The 23,714-nt window shown below is 40.8% G+C and overlaps 1 protein-coding gene across 1 annotated transcript in view; it reads left to right on the top strand.

Moving 5' to 3' along the window:
• THSD7B (thrombospondin type 1 domain containing 7B) overlaps positions 1 to 23,714 on the top strand; it is a 653,838-nt gene that overhangs the window by 83,287 nt on the left and 546,837 nt on the right. Inside the window, exon 2 of the mRNA XM_061608903.1 lies at positions 18,130 to 18,304. Within this exon, the coding sequence (XP_061464887.1) occupies positions 18,166 to 18,304 (139 nt within the window). The 5' untranslated portion in view covers positions 18,130 to 18,165. The remainder of the gene's footprint in view (positions 1 to 18,129; positions 18,305 to 23,714) is intronic.

The following is a 23,714-nucleotide window of genomic DNA, read 5'->3' as shown; positions in this document are numbered from 1 at the left end:
ACCTATATGTAGATATGTAGATAGGGTGGGGAACCTGTGGCCCTCACAATGTTTTTGGACTGCAGCTCCCATCAGCCCCAGCCAGCATAGCCAACGGTCATGGATGATGGAAGTTATAGTTCAGCAGTGTCTGGAAGGCCACAAGTCCCGCACTCCAGGTATAAGCCTTCCAGAAGTAACAGTCCAGAATAGGCTGCCTTCTGGCAGCAAGAGAAGATATTGCCTGTAGAGCTATATAAAGTCACCTAAGTAGCAGAAATGGTGAAGGGGCTGGTTTGGTGGGGCATTGGATGATGTGCTGTGGGCTTTCTGAAGGAGCTGTGAAAGATCTGGGTGTCAACAGTTAACAGCCTTTCTATGGGAGCTGTAATTGTGTTGTGCTTCGGAACTGTCTTCCTGAAGGGGTTATGTTGGCTGAGGAACTCCTATCCTGCATGTGCTGCTGAAATAGTAGCTGGTAGCTGGTGAGCTGGCTTGACTCTGGTGCAGTCCTTTGTTTCTCAGCACCTTCTTGAAATCATTAGTGCCCTCTTTAGTCTTCCACCTGAAGTGAGAAAGCTACATGCACCACCAGGTCAGCTGAATCTTACCAAGGAAACATTTCTACCTGAAGTGGCCTCAGAAGTAGAGATGGTGTATATCCTCTTCTGATGCTGCTGCAGTTTATATCAAGGTCTTCTGTAAGAATCTCCTGGGATTGTTTGGTTAACATTTAATTTCCATGGGTAGTGTTATTGTGTTAACACAAATCAGTTTGCAACGCCACATTTTTTAATCCACTCCTCCATACTAATATAAAAGCATTTGTTTAGCATCACAGTTCAGAGGTGTGGATGGGGAAATAATTGCCTTGTGATTCCCGGTATATGCTAAGATCCTCCTTATGCTGCCAGGTGTTGGACAAAAGGGATGCGTATTAACACTTTTAAATAACTTCCATTTCCATCTTTTATGTTCTTATGGAATCTGGGTCTTCAGTTTAAGCACCATTTGGATGATTTTTAGAATATCTTTCTATCTACCTACCTACATATTTACTTAAGATTTTTAACTGTAAAGAAGATACAAATGAAGGAAAACGGGAACATAAACTAAGGGAGGAAGTAAAATAATCTAGGACAGGGGTGGCCAAGCTGGTGCCCTCCAGATTTTATTGGATTGCAACTTGCATAATCTCTGACCATTGTCCACAGGCTGATGGGAACTGTAGTCTGACAACATCTGGGGGGAACCAGCTTGGCTGTCCCTGATCTAAGATATAGCTAAAGCTGGAGGTGAGCAGCAGTCATCCTTTTATAAAAGTGTACAACTCCATAGGCTTCTTAATTCAGTTACTGTATGTCAGGAAACCCTGCTAGTCTATTTAGGAAGCACAGAAAACTGTCTGGTGTCCATTTAGACTAATACTGTCCATTCAGATTGACACTGGCTCTCCAGATCTTAGACAGAGATGCTTCACATCACCTGCAACCTGATCCTTTTTTAAAATGGTGGATACCAGGGACTGAATCTTGGGCTTTCTGTGTGCAAATAATTTCTTCTACCACTGAGCTGTAACCCCCTCCCATAGACACTGTTTCCCACTGTCTCTAATGTCAAGACAGGAGGTTGAATGAATGACAGTCAAAGATCCCCCCCCAAAAAACCCCTGGTAATTAGGAAAGCAACAGTATTTAATATCTGAATCTTTAAAAATATAATGCCCATTTTTCCTTTCTTCATCTGGTATTTATATATATGAAAGAACCAAATGTTTGATAACAAAATAGGATACAAAGACTCCTGTTAAAGGGGGAATGTGAAGAATGGCAAGCAAGTAAAACCTCTCCAGTATGTCTACTTCTATGTCTATAAGAGAAAATCTTCCATTCGGACATTAATCTTACAAATAAGGTGCTCACATGAAGCAATTTCTGGCATGGCAACATCCTCATATTTTAAAAGTGGAACACAAGAGATTTGCCATTTCTTAAGAATCAATCTCCCTTCAATCCTGAGCAATTGCAGTCCACTTCTAAAATGCTCTTTGAGGTTCGTGTATTGAAGAAAAATCATATAACAAATATAGTTCTAACTCATTCAATCACATATAATTCTGTACTATTTTGAGGCTTTGAACAAAAATTCTTTAACAGTTGTAAGATTGCTACTATCCTTTCGGCACTGACAACAGACACATTGTTTTCCAGTAGGTTGCATTTAAAAATGAATATGGTCCTCATTTTATCGGGAGGAGGCTGTAGTAACTTCTACCAGAGCTTAGCTGAACCTGCGACGTCACAGAATGTTCATGAGCATTCTAACTTCTGAACTCCATCAGCATATTTACAAACGGAAGGAAAAGAGGCTGTGAGAAACTTCACAGAACTTAAAAAGAGGGTGTGTGTGTTGTTGTTGGCAAGATGGGGGAGGGCATAGAGATATTCTGAGCAATGACCATCAGACATGAGTGCAACAACATCTCGAGGGTCATAGGTTTCCCATCATTGTCATAGATGAGGGAAGCATGGAGCAGAAGAAGGTAGAGGGCAAGGGAGGGATGGTGGCGGCAGGTTAGCATAATTTGTCACAGTGCTTCAGGGCAGTTGCTTGGATTGAGAGAAGAATGAGCAGAACTCCACTCATGCAAGGGGGTATTTCCTGGCTCCTGTCCCCATGAACCCCCTGAGGGTCGAGGAACCCGCTGAATGGCATAGGATAGCATATTGGTGGCTGCAGTTGGACAGGAACATCGGAAGATTTCAGTGGGACTGCCATGCACAAGTGAAAGTGCCTTTTTGCTTGGGCAAGGCGCCTTTGGATCCAAGCCAGTATGTATGCCAGGGATGGGGAATGTGTGGCCCTCCAAACACTGTTGGACTTCAGCCCCCATCAGGCCCAGGCAGCATGGCAATGGTCACTGATGATGAGAGTTGTAGTCCACCTACATCTAAAGGGCACCATGTTGTCTATGTCTGATGTTTGCTATTGGGAAGAAGAGAGAAGCTTGGCAAAGAAGATCTTAGTGCTTGAGAACTCTTTGCCAGGGAATCAAAGGATAATAATTACCCCTTACGTCTTTATTATGGCCGTGTGTGATTTTCGTCCTGTAGGTTCACTGTAGCGAGCCTGCTTTTGAATCCTACTGGGGAAAAACGGTGAAAGAATGTGTTATATGGATGCTGTTACTGCTTGGTCTTGCATCAACTGTAGATTTTATGTTAGAGCAGGAAACTGAATGTCTTGTTCTGAAGATAGACCAAATTAAATAAGACAAAATCAAACTGGCCTTTGAAACAAGAACAAACATTTGTTATAAATATTAAAAGACAATTATATCATTGATTGGATATTATTCTGTCATACATTTAAATCAAATTAAAATAAAGAATGCATTCCTGGTCCCAGTCATTTTAATGAAATCTAGGCTTCCATCCCCGGGTATTATTTTAGCATATCACTAAATTATGACAATATAATCGGTACACCACCAAAGATGTATCATTGTCCATAACGATTAAACAGTTAACTAGCCAATTTAAATAACCACATCAGAAAAGTGCTTGGAACATGATATGACTGTTGGGCTTATTTTTTCAGTTCAGTGTAGTGCTAGCAATTCTTCAAGTTCTTGCCCAGTTTCTTCTTGTCCGCCACATGTAAACACAACGAACTTGCTCTAGCCCTCTAAATCTCACTATTGAAGGAGTCTGGTTCAGCTTTTTAGTGTGTCACACATCACCTATTCTCTGCTGCATAACTGTAGCATTCTTTATGTTTGAGCTCTGCTGGATGCGGCCAAAGGCCCATCTCAGTGGCAGCCTATGATGCCTGTAGAACACCTGCAAGCAGTAGCATGTTCCCCACTTGTGATACCCGGCACCTGGTATTCAGAAGCATACTGCCTCTGACAGTGGAGGTAGAACATAGCCATCTTGGCTAGTAGCCATTGATAGACTTATCATCCATGAACGTGTCTAATTCTCTTCTAAAGCTATCCATGATGGTGGGAGCAAATTCCATCGTTTGACTCTGTGCTGGGTGGAGTAGTACTTTCTTTTGACTTTTTGTGGGTGTGTCTAACTGCCCCTCTTGTACGTTATTTTATTTGTCAACATCATTGTTAACATCGTTGTTGTCATCAATCTATATTCACTTGGCAAAGCACAATAGGATAAGTCCCTGCCCCCAGAAGCTTACAGTCAAAAACTTAACACAGGGGTGACAGGTAGAGGAAGAAATGGGACATGGCAGCGGTGCTTATCTAGGAAAGAAGTGGGTGGCAATCCGGGCAGAGGGGATGACAGGTGAGAAAGGGCGGAGTTGCTTTGAGTGAGCAGGGACTTCAGGCAACTGAGGATGGCACACAGCTGGAAGAGTAGGAGTCATGGAAAGGGTGTGTTTGGATTTAAATATGGAGGGATAAGAGTGGGTGCAAGGCCTTGAAGGGCATTGGAGATATGGATGAGGAATTTGTGCTGGGTCCAGATGAGAAGAAGACTCCAGGATAGGGGTTTTAGGAGGGGATATCATGTGTCTGGAATGATGAGAGAGGTGACTGGTTTTGGCAGGAGAGTTCAGAGAGGACCAAGGTGAGATGGTGCTGCACAGCCATCCCAGGTAGTGCTGCTGTGTGCTAGGACTCCATGTGGTACACATGGCTTTGCCCCTGCTACTGAGCATCCTGTCACATGGCCAGCCTAAATCTACCCCCAGCATCCACCCACTGAGTATGGATGTCTGATGAGGAATGCCCACGTGTGCACTCCTTGCTTTGTGTATGTGTGATAGTGAAGGGAGCTTGCTCTTTCTATGAGCCATGGGAAGTTCTGCAGCTCATCATTTAATTGGTGCAGCTAGGCTCGTAAAAGTCTTAAGAACTGTGTTTTCCTTTATATATTAACAATTCTTATATCAAAGGGATTTAAAAAAAAACAAAAAACCAAGAAACATCTTGACTGCATATACAGGTAGAATAAACAAAATCACTCCTGTTTTCAGGTGGTGATGGCATGCTTAAAATCTGAAATGTGAAATGAATGGCTTATTTTCTGTAGGTCGTGCTCTTTCCCATAAGCCAAGCTGCTCTGCATTCTCAAGGGGAAAAGGAACAACTGAGTTGCCTTCTCATTATTTCTTCCTATGGTGTGTTCGTATTGAATTATTGCCAGGTATTGCCAGCAGATGCTCATCAAGCCACTGTGGGGCTCCGCTGTTAATTGAACTGTAATGGGTATGACAGCAGGGAAGGTCAAAAATGATAGGACCAGTGATGATATAACATAAACTCTGGTCTCCTGCAAACTGAAGAGATAATTGCCCTTGCCAGGGAATGGTTCTTCTGCAAAAGTTTCCTTTGGAGAATCTGCAGTGTTCCTCTCTGTGTGCTATAGTAATACTAGAGGTCTCGGTAAGAATGAGTTCCGTATTGTGCTAGGGCCTGTCACTTACTTTGAAGCTACAGAAATTGTTGACGTAGAGAGTGAAAGGCAAATGCATAGCAAAAAGCAGTTGGTGCAGGCTTGAATTTAAGCACAACTCGATTGTTTCAGTGTATTGGTGTTTGTTAGGGGAGAAATTTGATTCAGTTTGCATTTAAAGTGGACTTCATCAAATTCACACTTTCTGAAACAACATGAGAGCTGAAACACAACCATCCTTTGAAATTTGCACATGTCTGAATTTTGCAATGCAGTTCTCCAACCAAAGAATGTTTAGAAAAATGCATGTACTTGGGGAAAGAAGTCATAAATAGTGAAAATAGCATACAGGAATGCATTACATTGGGAGAAATTGCTTGCAAAGATGTGTAAGTCTAAACTGCATACAAAAAGTGCATGTTAGGAGAAATTCACACTAAAATGCTGATGAATTTTCATGAAGAATTTTTTTTAAAAAATCTCAAATTGCTGCAGACAAGTGGAGAATTTAATTTACGATTGGAAAAATGAGAAACGGAGAGAACCAGAATTGACAGATTCTTCCATCCCTAGTGTTTGTCATCGTACATGAACATAATACAGTCATGGCCACCATTGGACTTGCTTATTTGATTTCTCATTTGCACTAGCAGCTATTAAATTGTTTAAGGCATTGCATTTGTTAATAATGTTCCTTTCAAGCGAGATTATATCACAAACAAATGTTTTTAAAACGTGAAACTTCCTATGAGCAGCCATTTTTATTTTTGCTTAAAAGAAAAGAAAAATAATACTGTAGTACCTGGTGCTAACTTGATTGCACAGCCAAACCATCTGATTACTCTGGGCAATAATATATTTGGGTAATGCCCTATGTAGAAACCATTGTTAAACTTGGTGATGCACCTGCATACCCATATTAATCATGGAAGCACCAGTGGCCAAATGTGCTGTCAAGATGGGCATTGCCTTGCTGTCAGCATCCAAGGGTTAAAGGTGCTTGCTTCTTCCAAGCAATCTTCATGCATTTTTGCTTCAGCATTAAACTGCAGAGCTAGCAACATGGGCAACTGGCTTTTCGATGTGTGTGGTGAATTGATTTTTTAAACCAAGGCAATTTAAATAATTGATATTGTCCTTTGGTCATGCAACTGACATTAGAGACCAGAGAGAGATTTCCATTTAGCTGTCTCTGTACATATGCAAGGATACTGAGCAAGACTACATATTGAAAGCTAAGGATGTATTCCTAAACAACAAAAAGTTTTGTGGCATGTTAAAGACTTACAGTTTGATTGTGGCATAAAGCTTTCATGGACTAGAGAGCTTATGCGAAAGCTTATGTCACAATAAATCTGTTAGTCTTTGAGGCGCTGCAAGACTCAGTGTCTCAGCAAAAACAACAAGCACTACTTCATCTCTGGATGCATACTTCCTATGCACACTTATTTGAAAGTCTCAAAGTTGCACTTAAGTTCTGTTTCTAGAATTTTCTAAAAGCAATATGGTCACTGAACAAAATAGTGTTTCTGCTGCAAAAAGTAAATATCCATGCTGTTTGGTTGACTCATAAATATGACTGAACACATGGTGGAGGTCTTCTTGAATCTGGTTTGCAGGACATGCACAAGCCATAGTTTGCCAGTTCAGATAAAATGATCAATGATGGTTTGCCTCAAACGAAGAAGCAAGGGAGGGTATTGTGATGCTTGGTGAAAGCAGAGAATGCTTGGCCTTCGTTCATGTACCAATAAACCATAGTCTTACATTACATCGGAACCAGACTATATTACTGAGTGTTAAGAGATCTGTTTGTAAACAGTTTGTTTTAAATATATTTTATTTTAAACCTTGTTATTTTTTAGAAAACTATTTCCTACACTTAAAATGGAAAACGAAGAAAATCCATGTGAACTACAGTTTCTTATATATTGCATGCGTATATCTCTCTCTGTGTATGTATAGTATATGGGTTTTATAAATTCCATTTTATTTTCTTTGTTAATTGACTGGCTGTAGTCTATGTTATTGTGGCTTGTTCCAAGATCATTGGTGGGATAGTCTATAAATAAACTAAATAAATAATGTAACAAGCAACATTCTTGCTGCAAACTCCCTGGTCTCCTTCTTAGCCCCCCCCATCTTCTTGTGTGCCCATTTACATGGCAAAGGAAAGTTGTAGAACACTCCTGAGCCTTGGCTGTTTCCAGGGGTGTAGTTGTCCAGGATCTTGAGGGGGGTCTTAGACCTCCTACTTTTTTGTGAGCAGGGTCTCTGTGTCTCCAGCATACTGTGAGCCAATCAGCATGAAAGGGGAGTGTCTTAGCCACTGACAAAAATATTCTAGCATGCTTCCTTGATCTTTCCTGCTGATTGGAGCCAATCAGAGAGAAAGGAGGTGGGTCAGCCACTGAGAAGAGTCTTCTCAGTAGCCTAAATTCTCCCCTTTCATGCTGATTGGCTTCTAGGGATGTCTATTGTGGGAGAAGGCACGAACAAGGATCTCATTCTCTGCCCTGCAGCAAAAAAGGGGAGGGGGCATGGCTTCACTAACATGAAGGGACCCTGCACTTCTGAATTTGCCACTACACTACTGGTTATCTCATCTTCACGTTTTTCTGAATATTTTCAATTATCTGTTCTGCCTGTCAGTTTCCTGTACTGTAAGGAATCCGTACTAGGCTTCTGATGATAGCTTTATTATGTAAGCAGTGCAGGCATCTAGACAGATGTGTAATGCTGTATATTTGCATGCAGATGAAACAAGCTTAGCTTCCCTGGCATCTCTTTGAATGACCTGTTCTTTGATGCTATCAAGAATTGTGTCAAAACAATACAGTGCTTTTAGAAAGTAGCCAAGCTTGCGGGTCATTTCTTTGCATGTGCTGGAGGTACCTAATGACAGACCAGAGCATAAGAGTAATATCACTTCACAGAAGAGTTCTGTTCTATGAATCTTTTAATTAAAAACCTTTTTGCTGATGGAAAGTTCATTCTCTGGTGCTTTCCTTAATGTATTCGGAATGCATCTGTTTGGACTCCCTTGCTAGAGATATCTTTCATTATAATCCACTTAACTGAGTTCATAATTAAACTTCTAAATGCAAAGCTTCCTTCATTAACTTTCCAGGCTGTACACTAAAACCAGAATTTGTGGTATCAAAGCAGGAAATGTGTGGGTTTCATTTTTTTTACCTAGTAATTATATCAATAAAATGAAATATATATCTATAAACAGTGGCCTTCCTTTTTCTGTGTACTGTAATCCTGTATCTGCTTATGTGGGGATAAGCTCCTTAAACTCGGAGGATGCTTACTTCTGGGAAGATGTGTATAGGATTGCATTGTTAAAGTGTTCTTTGTAGCTCTGCAGTTAGGGATCTGTCAGTTTTGCTTCTCTTCATTTTTCCAGTCTTAAGTTCAGTTCTCCACATTTCTATAGCAATTTGTGTGTGTGTGTGTTTAAAAAACAACTCATGAAAATTCTTCAGCAATTTAGTGTGAATATCTCCAAATAAACACATTTTTGTATGCAGTGTTAACTAAGGAATATATTTTTGCAAACAATTTCTCCTCATATAACATTTCTGTGTTATTTTTACAAATATATTTATTTTTATGCACACTTTCCGCTAACATGCATTTGTGTAACATTTGCTTGGTTGGAGAACTGCATTGCGCAGTCTGAATAAATATGAATTTGAAGGATAGCTATGTTCTTGGTTCGCATATTGTTTCAGGTAGTACAAATTTGATAGATTTGGCTTTAAATGTTGAATTTCTGAGTTGAATTTCTCACCCATTCCTATCTGCAGTAGTGTTGAGGTGGTGATGTCAACTGTTGATGCAAGGGCGGAGTAAACAAACAAGACTCAAAAGCCTGCTTGCCAGATTTTTAAGGAGTCAGGTTTTTGACTGCAGAACATATTTTTAACTGCACAGCAGTTTATCTAAACATCAAGTGAACTCCCTCCCTACCACACACTGCTATATTATTGCCCCTTGTATGATCCACTGCAGACACAAATTGTGAAGGGATTGTTGTCTTTAGGTTTTCTACACACACTAATAGTTGATTGAGCTTGCTTGATGAGCAGTGATGCACGAGTTGATATTCCTAGAGCCTGGAATACAAACCAGAGCCCCCTGCCCGAGGTTGTATACTAAATTATAAGTATTTATGGGCAAATAGTATATGGGGGGGGGGAGAAGGGGAAGAATCAGCTTAAATTGAATATGGGCCAAGCCAAATGATGTATGAAATTCATGATTACACTTCATATATCTTCAGGGGTCTACAAATTATGTCCGGGCTTTGTTATTAAAAAAAAAAATTCTGCTAGCAAGCAAGAACAGGATAAAACTGCCTCTGAGCACGTGTAGAGAGCCTTTCCCTTTCCACCAAGAACATCCCACCTGCTCTTCCCACAGAATTAAGAATGGCCTTCCCTGCAAGCTTGAATTCCTGTAGATTTCTTTCTGAAAATTTGATGTTTCTCTCACTACTTTGGCAACTGTGTTTCACGTAGAGAGCAGAGACTCCCTCCCTCAAAATCCCATCCTGATTTTCTGAACTCCCAGTCCTTAGCTCCTTATCAAAAGTGTTCACAGACCTAAGAACCTGTGTTGGGTAGCAGGTCACTTTGGTTTTGTGCTTCAGGCTGATATCGTGCTTTGGTTCAAATCCAACGTTTCAACAAACAGCAATATCTTTTTCTTTTCTTTTTTCCCTAAAATTGGATGAACTTTGTATGCATAGTAGCCATTTCGAAAGAGATGAAGCCTGCCAAATAAATAGATGCAGGGTATTTTGTATAAAGAGTCTTTAAAGTTTGTGTGTGTGTGTGTGTTCTCCTTTCTTTGTGGTGTTGTGGACAGTTTTCATGAACATAATGCACAATATAGAGTTGCCCCTAAGCAAGTTCTTAGAAAAAATTCACAAAGATTGGTGTAGGGGTTAGGGAATTATGATGAATAAAAACCAGTTTAGGGTGTTTTGTTTTCTGCTCCTTTGGCAACAAGGTCACAGAAGGTCCTTCATCTGTGATGGAGTGGATGGACGACGCTTTACTGAGAAAATAATGTGTGCACTAGAGCTTGTGCAAGGGGAGTGCTTGTGCAAAAAGAGCCTTTGAGGTGTTTTTCTTAAAAATAAATTTCTCCCCCTCTCCCCTGTGGTTTTGTGGGCAATTTGCTGTGTTCTTTCTTGTGGGACTTCCCCATGCTTGTGCTTGGTATAAACTGTGAACTATAAAACTCTCATCAGACTCAGACTAAGATGCATACGGACTCAGAGGAAGGCAATGGTAAACTACCTCTGAATACCTCTTAATATGAAAACACTATGAATAGACTGTCCAAAATGCAACATGAGATAGTGTCAGAAGATGAGACTCCCAGGTCACATGGCACTCACTGAGCTACTGGGGAATAACAATGGACAAATACGAGTAGCGCTGTGTCACTAACGATGCAACTGGGTCAAAGTCGAAAGTTTGCCCAGAGGCTGATGCACACAGATGCGAAAGGAGGGTCCAGAGTTGTAAGACATACACAATAGGAACATGGAATGTGAGAAGCATGAACCAGGCAAAGTAAGAAATTGTCAAGCAAGAAATGGAATGTATCAACATTACAGTACTTGGCGTGAGTGAATTAAAATGGATGGCAATGGGACATTTTGAATCAGGAAACTACAAAATAATTTTATGCAGGAAATGAGAAATCAAGAAGAAACGGAGTTGCTTTAATAGTGAGAAGTGATGTAGCAAAAGAAATTAGGAGCTATAACGCAAGGTCTGAGCGAATTATATCAATGAGACTTAACGGGAAACCTACCAACATAACCATCATCCAAGTCTATGCTCTAACTGCAAACACAGAAGAAGAGGAATTAGAGAGATTTTATGCAGAAATACAGGAAGAAATTGATCACACACCAAAACAAGATGTGCTGATAATCATGGGGGACTGGAATGCAAAAGTAGGGAACAGAGAAGAACTAGGAATTGCGGGAAAATGGCACTTAGGAGATAGAAATGAAGCAGGAGGAAGACTTGAATTCTGTGAAGCCAGTAACTTGTTTCTTGCAAACACAGTTTTTAAGCAACCAAAAAGATGACTGTACACATGGACATCACCAAATGGTAAGTATAGGAATCAAGTTGATTATATAATTGGTAGCAGAAGATGGAGAAGCGCCATGCTTTCTGCAAAAACAAGACCAGGAGCAGACTGCAGTACAGATCATGAACTGGTAATACCGAAAATCAGAGTAAAGCTAAAGAAGAAGAACAAAGCAATCATAATGCCAACAAACAATTTAACTAATATCCCAGAAGAATATATAGATCAAATAAGGAACAGATCTGAGGCTTTGAACATAGTTGAGAGAGAACCAGAAGAACAGTAGATTAAAAACAGAGACAGTATCAGGGAAGAATGCAAAAAGACAATACCTCTAGTTAAAAAGAGAGAAAAACCTCAATGGATGACTGACAAAACTCTTAAAATGGTTAAAGAGAGAAGGAAAGCAAAAGCAAAAGGAGATAGAAACATGGTTACAACTCTAAATGCAACAATACAGCAACTAGTACGTAGGGACAAAGAGAACTATTACAATAGTTATGGTATAGATGTACAGCAGGGCTCCACTCATATGGCAGGTTACGTTCCAGACCCCTGCCGAAAAGCAAAACCCACCAAAAAGCGGAACTCCGTCAATAAAATGGCGTCCAACACCCAAAAAACGCCGTAAAAGCGGAACAAGCACCGTATGAGTGGGACCTTACTCTAATTACTCTAATTGAAAACTGCTGTATTAGCGGAACGCCAAAAAGCGGGCCACCAAAAAGCGGGGCCCTACTGTAGAAGAGGATAACAAAAAGGGAAGAACAAAAGCCCTATTCCAAAAGATTAGAGAAATGACAGCGAAATTTAACCAAGAGTAGGCATGTTGAGTAATCAACAGGGGAACACACTGACTGAGTGAGATAAAATAAAAGGAAGATGGAAGCAATACATTGAAGAACTCTATCAAAGAGATGCAAGGATGACAGATTCATTCATGGAGGAACCACATGATGAAGAACCAGAAATTTTAGAATGTGGAGTGAAAGCTGCTCTTAAAATACTTGGAAGAAACAAATCACCAGGAACAGATGGCATACCAATAGAGTTGCTACAAGCTACGGAGACTGAATCTGTCCAAATGTTGACAAAAATTTGTGAACAAATATGGAAAATAAAACAATGGCCCAGAGACTGGAAGCGTTCACTATACATCCCAATTTGTAAAGAAAGGGCATCCCAGGAAATGAGGTAATTATCAATCTATTGCCTTAATATCCCATGCAAGTAAAGTAATGCTCAAGATTCTAGAACAAAGGCTCTTAACATATATGGAGCGAGAAATGCCAGATGTCCAAGCTGGATTTAGAAAGAGAAGAGGTACCAGAGTTCATATCACAAACATACTGGAACGGACCAAGGGATTTCAGAAGAAAATCGCCCTGTGCTTTATAGATTACAGCAAAGCCTTTGATTGTGTAGATCATGAAAACCTGTGGAATGCTTTAAAAGAAATGGGGGTGCCACAGCATCTGAATGTCCTGATGCACAACCTATACTTTGGACAAGAGGCTACTGTAAGGACAGAATATGGAGAAACTAATTGGTTCCCAATCGGAAAGGATGTGAGACAGGGGTGTATTTTATCACCCTATTTGTTTAATCTATACGCAGAACATATCATAAGGAAAGCAGGATTGGACCAAGATGAAGGAGGTGTGAAAATTGGAGGGAGAAATATCAATAATTTAAGATATGCAGACAATACCATACTACTAGCAGAAACCAGTAATGATTTGAAATGTATGCTGATGAAAGTTAAAGAGGAAAGGATAAAAGCAGGACTACAGCTGAATGTCAAGAAGACTAAAGTACAGTAGGGCCCCGCTTTACAGCGCTTCACTTTACAGTGTTCCGCTAATACAGTGGTTGTCAATTGCAGAAAGGCCCTGCTCCTACAGTGCTTGTTCCGCTTTTATGGCGGTTTTTGCTCGTCGCGCGCTATTCAATTTGTTCTGCTTTACAGTGGTTTTCACTTTACAGCAGGGGTCCGGAACGTAACCCGCTGTATGAGTGGGGCCCTTCTGTAAGAAGATATATGTAACTTTAAAGTTGACAATGAGGACTTTGAACTTGTCAAGGATTATCATTACCTTGGCACAGTCATTAACTAAAATGGAGACAATCAGAAGAAGGCTAGGACTGGGAGGGCAACTATGAGAGAACTAGAAAAGGTCCTCAGATGCAAAGATGTACTATATCACTGAACACAAAAGTCAGGATCATTCAGACCAGGATGTGAAAGTTGGACAGTGAAAAAAGCGGAGAAGAGAAAAATCAACTCATTTGAAATGTGGTGTTGGAGGAGAGCTTTGCACATACCATGGTGTTAGAACAAATTAAACCAGAATTATGACTAGAAGCTAAAATGATGAAACTGAGGTTATCATAGTTTGGACACATCATGAGAAGACATGATTCACTAGAAAAGACAATAATGCTGGGAAAAACAGAAGGGAGTAGAAAAAGAAGACCAAACAAGAGATGGATTGATTCCATAAAGGAAGCCACAGACCTATCTTACAAGATCTGAACAGGGTGGTTTGTAACAGATGCTATTGGAGGTCACTGATTCATAGGGTTGCCATAAGTCGTAATCGACTTGAAGGCACACAACAACAACAAATAAAAACCTCACATGAGGCCCCTGATACTTTCAGACAGAGAAAGGGTTGGGGCCGTCTCCCTCCTTTGGCTTTGCATTACAAGTAAGTGTGTGCAACTTTGCACCTAAATCAGTCCCTGCTTGTAAACACAGAGTTCCCCTCTCATCACTGTGTCTTTACATTAAACAATGGAAAATGATGCAATGGAGGTTACAAGACCAATTCTCTGTGACACATGCACACTTATGTTCCCTGTTTCTACCACTAAGCCACAGCTCTGGGAAGAGAAACAGTCTTTGCCTCCTTCCCAAAGACATCCACTCCAATTTTTCGTTCTTGCCTGCAGCAACTCGGTCCTTCACCAACCAGCCTCTTTTTGATCCTTAACCAGTCTGTGGTGAAGAAATGTAAAGGGAAAATCATAATAATAATAGTTTCCATTTGCCTTAAATGGACCAAGATAGCTCCATTTTCACCTTTTCTTAAAACTTTCATTTATTCTTAATGGTTTTCATCTGCAAAAGCAAGCAAATCAATAGGCAGAATGCAGGGAAGGAAAATTGTAACTTGAATTTGAAATGGCAGGAATATTACCTGACTGCATTTAAGTCATTTGTGCATATCCCCGCGCGCGCACGCACGCACGCACACACACACACACACACGCTGCATACTGAATGGAAAATACATACACATACTCCCCCCCTTTCAACCATGCTAACACATTTGGAAGCTCAGATACACAGTAACTAATTTTAATCTGAATAGTGGAAGCCCTTATAATGCAATTTATTCATAGTGCTGTGGATTGACATTTCTTAAAATCATATCTTCAAAACATTTTTAGTGTGTCATATTGTGTTATAGAAACCTAGCATCTGATTCTGATCTTGCTATTTTACTCTGGTGCAAATTACTGAAGCAAAAGTAGTTTATTTGGTATATGAGAGATGAGAATCTGGCTCAGACTCGTCTAGTTTATTCCTGTTTTACCTGACTTGATATAACCTGTATGCTTGCGTTAGAGAGATCAGCTGACCTGTTTTTGAAGACTTGCCCAAGAAATTACAATATGCTGAGATTGAGAAGCAAGAGCCTTGTAGCGCACATAGATTTCCTTCCAGCAACTGATAGTCTGAATCCTCTTTCAGAAGAAATTTACTTAGTAGGCAGGTGATCAGTGCTGTCAACTTTTAAGAGCAGTTTTGCATATCCTGGCAATGCATCTTGATTAAACATAGCAAGGTCTTTTTTTGTTGTTGTTAACGCAGGGATGGGGAACCTGTGGCCCTTCAGATATTATTGGACTCCAGCTTTCACTGGTCCCAGCCAGCATGGTCAATGGTCAGAGATGATGGCAGTTGTAATCTGACAGCGCCTGGAGGGGCTCAGGTTCTCCATCCCTGTGTTAACCTGTAGGTGAGACTTTCCCAGCTTGCTACCCTCCAGATGTTTCAGTCCTGCTTTGTGCAGTATCACCCACCTGTCAGTTAGCAGATGATTAATGGGTGGGCGGTCCTGGCCACCTGTCAAAGTTGGCCTGCTGCAGATAAAGATCTGGCCCCTGCTGCCTTAGTGTAAAACTATTATTTCATGCTGTTCAGGTTATTATGTTTAACTGAACTTGTTGACCATATAACATGCTGCAAAATAGATCTTGGAATTTTACTCAGAAGTCAGTTCCACTGGGTTCAGTAGGGATGACAGGACTGCAGCCTGAATGTGATTTTGAATAACATGCAGAAATATGAGGATAAAGAAAATAAGAAAACTTGTACTGGTCCTTATTTCTGCAATAAATCCTCGGCTCTGCAGTTTAGGAACCTGCTCATCTTAGGGAAGAGCAGTTTACTAAGGCAATCCTGTTCAGGAGGATGAAGGGCATTTCCACTTGCGGCTGCCACCATCAGCAAGAAAAGGGAATGGATGACTGCAGCAGTAGGGAAGGCTAAGACAGAGCCAATTATGGACTGAGTCCAAATTGCACTAAGGGCAGGGTGCCGGTTGTAGTTAACTTGGAAATTCTGAATTGGGGTGTTTGTACTTCAAAGCTGCCTTTGGTTCAACTAATGATGCAGCTGAACTTTTCAAGGAAGAGTGGGATATGTATAAATAACAGTAACAATTATTTTCCTGCCCTAGACCAAGGACTAAACCCTGCATTAAGCTGAATTGAGTGTTTACAGTTTTCACAGAGAAGCTGGGAAACACCATTGAATGGATCAAATTGTTTTTTCTTTTCCAGCAGGACCAGCTCCATAACTTTTAAATGATTGCCATTTGCTATGTAGCTAAACTATAGACATGAATGAAGTTAGATAAAAATGTCATTTGGGTAGCCTCGATCTGATAAATATAATTACATACGTTTATCGCAATAGAGAGTGTTTCAGGGTAATTTAAATAAAACTATCTATTTTTTTTTAAAAAATGTTTTTATTGTATATCTACCTTGGGCATTATTTTCTGGTTTATCTTTGCCTTATCTGCACACCATGTATTATGTGCAGTAATAATAGTTCATTTTATAAGGTTAGAATTGTAATCGTTTGGAACAAAACTTTTAATAACTGATAACTTTAATGAAAAGCACCAAAACGATGCAACTAACCTTTTGTGGAACAAAACCTGTTCCTTATATTTGGCTTTTCCTGTTCCCAGATACGAGGCTTCAAAACATGAGAGAAATGACCAGTAGCAAATGTAAAATGCAAAGTTTGAGATGAATGCCTAGCAGGCAGAAGAAACACATGAAATAGAAAAGGGAGTTTGATGTTCTATAAATTTGTTCTTGGTAGCAAAGCAATTGGTTTTTGTGTATATATTTGGGTATTTGAGATATTACCATTTGCATTTCATCTTTGTGAGACATCTTGAAAGTTGGCAGTATTTTTTTCCTGTTACAAATATAGGTCTTAACATGCAGGCATAGCAATCCCACACTCTGATTACGTGCGCGCTCTTGCTGTCTCTGTGTAAGAGAGAAGATATGCTATCAATGCACCAGGGGATGTGTACTATCCATCCTTTGCAATACTATTATTAATACTATTATTATTATTGTCATGTGTTTGTATATTGTATACCACCTTGTTATATTTTCCATGAAAGTGAGGTTTATAAATATTTAAGTAAAATAAATAAATAAACTGGTTTGCAACTAGAGTTTTACACAGTTTTGTGTTGGTGCTGGGGGGTCAACCAAGAGCATTGGAAGGATCTTTTGCTTTTATCAGCTTTATGCAGAAATTCACTAGGTTTTGCCATTAGTCCCCCAATTATGGGAAAGGGTTCGCTTGTTGACATTCTGCCTGTCAGACATCTTTTTATTTGTGTGTTGCCCCAATTTAGTTTTGGGCGCTCCCCCACACCGGTAGAAGAGGACACTTATTTACATGAATTTACAAATGGCACAAAACATGTGCAAATATTAAGTAAATGTGTGACCTCTTTTGTGGGTGGAGTGGAGTAGAATCAATATACAGTGTATTGGGATTAAGCACCTCCTCCAGTCTAACCGAAAAGTTTCTATCCCTGATGGTAGTGTAAGGATTATTTCACTGCAAACTACCTCAGTGAAATATTAGAGCCCACTTCAACCTGATAGTTTTCCAACATGGCTGTCACTTCTGCATAAATAAAAGCACATAAATTGTCAGCTGTAGTGAGTGCTACACGTTTATCTCCCCAGGTTCCCATCATATGTACATAGATGTAAAAATGACATGCATGCTAAATGATATATGTGGTATACATGTGTGTTTGTTTTACAACAGGTAACTGGTATTGCATATGTGAAAATGTCACACACCCCTAAGACAGATGTTACAGTTGACACATGATGTTCTTACAATCCAACCATAGGCTAAATTTTAGCCTACGAGAATGCTACATTCCTCTGTAAAATCTGTAAAAGTGGCATATATAAAGGGTTAACTGTTGCCTCAAATCCTCTTTAACTTGTCTTCTATCCCCCCCCTTTCTTTTTATTTTAGGAATAGTGAAGTGATCTGGATTGAACTTCATGAAGTATGGTTCTAAGGGATAGCTGGCTTTGCGCTCACTGGGCATGGCAAAGCACAAGAAGGTGCTTGGTTGTGCTTGCTCTCTTATTATTACACACGTCTGATTTGGAAGGCAGAAAATCACACCCGTTTGTCTGGAAAACAGGTAGGGATGAATGTATTCTTACTTACTTAGGCTGTGGTTTTGTGTACAGTTTGGGTGCTTTGAGCCAATCTGCCTATTTGCAATGGCCTATGGCTACAAGCAACAAATATTTATCATATTGGTCTGCCTATTCAAAGGTGGTACAGCTCTTCAAATGTACGTGGAGATGACATGATTGAATACTATTCTAAGAATAAGTCTCTCTTCATGTAAAAACAAACTAGTAAATGAGGAGCTAGAACCCCTCTTCTTGATGGGTTAGCTTTCACATGCGGTTTGTTTGTTTTTTACATGTGACACTGATAGGGGGAGATATTTTCCCATCTGTGTTCTGAAATGATATAGTCCCAGGTGGCAGCACTCCACATTTTATTTGAATATGCAGAAGGTTTGTTAGTCCTTTTTAAGGTGGATGGTCTCAAACATGCACAAGATAAAAATCAATTACTTCCAAATCTAATCTGACAGCTGGGCCTATAGTAGTTAAATACTGTTCTCATTTGCTTGTATGTACAATGTGAAGAAAGACCAGGAGAGAGAACTTTGGAGAAATTAAAATCGTGCATTTATTTGGCAGAGTGGGCACATTTTGAATTTGAGTAGTGCTAGAATGAAAGTCTGCTTATGCAAGGTATACAACGGGAAGTAGCCATTCCCTGAAGCAATCAGCCCATAATTTGAGTTTTAGTAGTTAACCAAGCATATTATTTCTCAGCTCTTCAAAGCCATTCTGGGTTTTGCCCAAAAGCAGTGGTTTCTTTTTGTTTTGTTTGTCAAGTCTGGGTTCCTTGAGGTTGCAGTGCCTTGTTATATGCAGAGTTCCATATAGTTACCATGCCTTGGGAACTTGGGCCTTCATTCAGAAAATTCTAGGGCCAGGAACACATCTCTAAAACACATATTTTAAAGGGATGTCAGGCTGACCCCAGTTCTTTTTTACTGTCATATAGAAATGGCCACAGCTGGTATACCACAGTGGGGAGGAGAGCCTGGCTGGGAGTCCAGAGTCTGTGAGTTCTGGTTATGTGCCCTGCCACCTGTGCAGCCGTGGGCAAGTCCCAAGGAGCCCAGTTGTCCCCCAGCTAGCAGTTGTGGACAAGGAAGGGACTGGCTTGTGCAGCTGTGGCAAGCTGAGCAGGCCCTAGCCAGCTGGGGACGACTAGCCTCAGAGGGAGGCAATGGTAAACCCCCTCTGAATACCGCTTACCATGAAATCCCTATTCATAGGGTTGCCATAAGTCGGGATTGACTTGAAGGCAGTCCATTTCCATTCCATAGTAATGGCCCCAAATATACCATACCTCAAAGATGTGCTAGAGATTAACATGTGTAACAGGCTAAATGTTTGATTGTTCCCCCCCTTCAAACAAGGCAAAGCTTTGTGCTCGTATTTCACTGTCAACGTGCAAATACAGATTATTACAAAGAAGGCCTGATCCTGTGTCACTGAGGTAGGCCATACGTACTGGCCAGACAATGAGAACAGTCCCTCTGCCAAATTCATAGCCAGGTCAGTTGATATAAGGGATGTGTTCCATCAAATACCTGGGTTTAAGACCATGAAGATCTTTATAAATCAATAGTGACACCTTAAATTTTGCCTGCTAACATATAGACGGAGAGCCAGTGTGACGTAGTGGTTAGAGTGTTGGACTAGGACCTGGGAGACCAGGGTTCGAATCCCCACACAGCCATGAAGCTCTCTGGGTGACCTTGGGCCAGTCACTGCCTCTCAGCCTCAGAGGAAGGCAATGGTAAACCCCCTCTGAATACCACTTACCACAAAAACCCTATTCATAGGGTCGCCATAAGTCAGGATCGACTTGAAGGCAGTCTATTTCCATTTTTTAACATATAGACGAGCCAGTGCCAGTTCTGCAAGTAAATGTAGATTCTGTGCAGATGCAGCTGTCAATTCTCTAGCAGCAGCATTCTGCACCAACAATTTCCAGAGTGCACCAGTGACAGTTTCCAGAGTTTCTTCAAAGAAAGCGTACGTAGATAATTATGGCAATTTCATAGTTGAAAATTCATAGTTGAAAATTCATACTGTCGTCTATTTTATGTAAAGGAGAAGCGTCAGTTCAACCTAACCAAGTTCAGTCCATGAACTGACAGTCAAAGTTTAACTATCTGGGGGCCAATTGTTTCAATGGTAAAAGATCAAAACTGGCAATATGCAATACAAAATATGACTCTTACTGTTGTTTTCATAAGCTCACTCTCAATTGTGTGAATGAAACAGTTAATCTTTTTTGTTAGTTCCTGATTTTCTTGGTCAGGTTTGACATGGCAGCTTACTTCTCCCTGTTGGGCTCTGCGTCTGCTTTTGAGCAGATCCTGTAATGAGCAGATTTGAATATAACAACCCGTAAGTAAGAATGCTTATAATTGTAGCTTTATATCATAGTTGAGCAGAAGAATTGCATGCAGAATGTGGTAGATCTAAAACTTGAGGACTGTGAACTTAGGTTGCCTGAGAGCCATTTCTCTTCCTTTTTTCAATGTTACATTAAAAGAGATAAAAAATCTTCACTAGACCAGTCAATCAGTACTGTTTCAATGACCCAATTCAGATTAGGCTGTGATGGTATCTATGTTTGTCAGATCAGAGTGCATTCAACAGAGATACAGAATGCTGTTAACATGAAGTCTTTTCTAAGTAGCTTTGGGGAAAATATTTCAAGATATAACTTTGTTAAGAACAAGTGAAGTTTCTCAAGTTCATTGTTGGACTTATATCGTGAACTAAAAGTGTTTGTGGATGTGCATGAGATATTATTAACTCTTTCTGGGTGCTGCTGCTCTATAAATATTTTGACCGTTTGCAGGTATGCTTTCATTGATTCTATGAAATAGCTCAGAAGTTTTAAGGATTCTTAAAATGTAATTGAAAACAATTGATCTCCATTTTTGTGTATGTGAATCTTTATGCTCAAAATACTTGTGAAGATTGTATCTGTTTCTGATTTTTAAATATAGGAAATCTTAGGACCAGAATGGAAAAGTCTTTTTGGTGAAATAGAACAGAATATGACATTGGGTTGCTTTTTCTTACTGATATTAAATTATAGTAAAATAAGGACAGTCACATATAAAATGTTGCTGAACTTTAGAAAATATTTTCTCAGGGCTGTGCACTGGATTTGACTGAATCCTGAACCAAATTGAGCCAATATAGGGCGAACTGGGCTTTGTACAAGTTGGGTGGAGACAGCCCTAGACTGCTGTGGGTCAAGCAACCCAGAGCGGTCCCGGTATGTCAGAGGGAGGGGTGTCAAGTAGGAAGGAGAGGCAGGCGTCGAGTAGGAAGAAGGAGAAGCAGTGCAAATGCCTAGGACAGGTGGAACATATCTGCAGGCTGCATCTTACTGGAGAAGGTAGGGATAAGGCAGGGTGGATGCCTTTGAATGTGGGCTGCATAGCAGTTCTCCTTTCCTCCCTCCCTCTCCTTCTTCCCTTCCTGCCTGATGCCCTGATGCCTGAAGCAGCACCCCAGAGAATCCAATCCGTTCAGTGGAGGGTTCAATCCTGCAGGGCGCTCTTTCCCTGCAGGGAAGGCACTTGTGAAGGAGCATCCTGCAGACTCCCCCTCACCAGGGCTGCTTGTGGCTTGTTCCCAAGGCCCTGTTGCAATGGCAACCACCTGACTATACTATCCCCAGCAGCAGCTGGGTGGCAAGAGTCCAGCAGTGCCGGAGGAGCAGGACTCTGGTCATGGAGAAGTGAACCGGGAGCCACAGTGACAAAGGTAGGCCCAGGAAGTTGTTATGGGACTTGGAGATGGGCTGTGAGGCCTGGCAGAAAGGTATTTGGGGAAGGGGAACTGGGATTCAATCTTGCAGGGAAGGCACTTGCAAAGGAGTGTCTTGTACTCTGTAGAATTGAACCCTCCTGCTCTCGGTTGGGAGAGGATGGGCAGGAGATATAGTGTCTCTTTCCCCCTCCCAATTGTATGTTTATTTAGGGTTTTGCACACTCTAATTAAACATTAGATCTGGGGTTGGACCACAGAGTAGTCTTTGGGATGGGTCAGCCTGATCCAGGGCTTTGTGTTGGGGTGGATGAGCTATGCACAGCCCTACTTTTTCTGCTGTTTTTATTCATATTAACTAGGGTGGTTTATATCTATGGTGTGAGGTGTCATGAAAGTTTTGTTAGGAGTGTTTGCGGCAGGGTGGCTCCTGATGGGCCAATAATTTGCAAAGTAGATGGGTGTGTTACTAGATCTGTTTGCGTGCCTGTATGCATACGCACACCTGTTCATAGAACCATTATTTTGGGGAACTTTACTGGAGACTATTGCAGATCATAGATGTTATTGCACTAGAGACAATTATTTTAAAAGAATTAATATTACCGTTCTTGTTTTGTGGAAATCAGCAGAAACAAATAAATAAAACTTAACTTGCTTAGCAGAATTAGGAAGAACCACATAATTTTGCTATGCTCAAAATATTTATTTCCACAAAAAAGCTGACAAGAGAGTGAAACAGATTTTTGAAGCTCGTTCCACCAATAGAGAAATAGAAAAGAGTAAAATTGTTAGTTGGTACAGATTACATGAGCTACTGAGTCCAAGTTGTCTGGACGATAATATTATTCAGTTCCTAATAAGGAGATTTGCCACATATGGAGTGGGCGTTCAGAAACCCAACAAAACTTCACAGAGCAGAGCAATATGGTGCCCTTCAGATGTTGCTGGACTACCATCATTCCTGACCAATGGTGGTGCTGGTTGTGGCTGATGGGAGTTGGAGTCCAACAACATCTGGAGAACATCATGTTGGCAACCTTGTAGCATAGAGGCTAAACAAACCAAAAAGGTGAACACTTGACATGCACATAGTAGAGATTTGGGTCTTGTGAGAGCTTTTAGTGAGCGAGATCCATGGAAGAAGAGCAGTAGTGAGAAGTGAGAGAGATGGCATACAGTGGTTACCTTTCTTAAGGAAGGAGGAGCAAAGACCTAAGGGTTCACAGTCCTGGTTGTTGTTGTTGTTGCTGTTAATTAATTAAATTTATACCCCACCCTTCCTCTCAGTAGGAGCCCAGGGCGGTTGGGTCCCGGGTTGCTAGAATGCTGACTTCTGCTGGTCCTATCAGTAAGACCTTGGGTCCTGGGGGGTTATTGCCTAAGTGAAAATAACAAAAACCCAGAATAACAATAACCCAATAACTTGTTCCAGGATGAAGCTACTGAGCTAGGTTGCATCACCAATACCTGGATGTAGCCCTGTGTTCAGATTTCCTTGTTCGGTGGGGCAGCCACATTTCTAGGTGGGGCATTTGGGTGGACATAGCATCAGCCAGTTGTCTCATCCCACCCCGGTGGAGAGTACGTGAGGACCATGACAGGGGAAAGGCAAGGCGGTGGCCTACGCCCTCACTCGTCGTTCATCCAGATAGT

The sequence above is a fragment of the Rhineura floridana genome, chromosome 2 (assembly GCF_030035675.1).
Source record: "Rhineura floridana isolate rRhiFlo1 chromosome 2, rRhiFlo1.hap2, whole genome shotgun sequence".
Lineage (NCBI taxonomy): Eukaryota > Metazoa > Chordata > Lepidosauria > Squamata > Rhineuridae > Rhineura > Rhineura floridana.
This window is presented reverse-complemented; position numbering and strand designations above follow the sequence as displayed.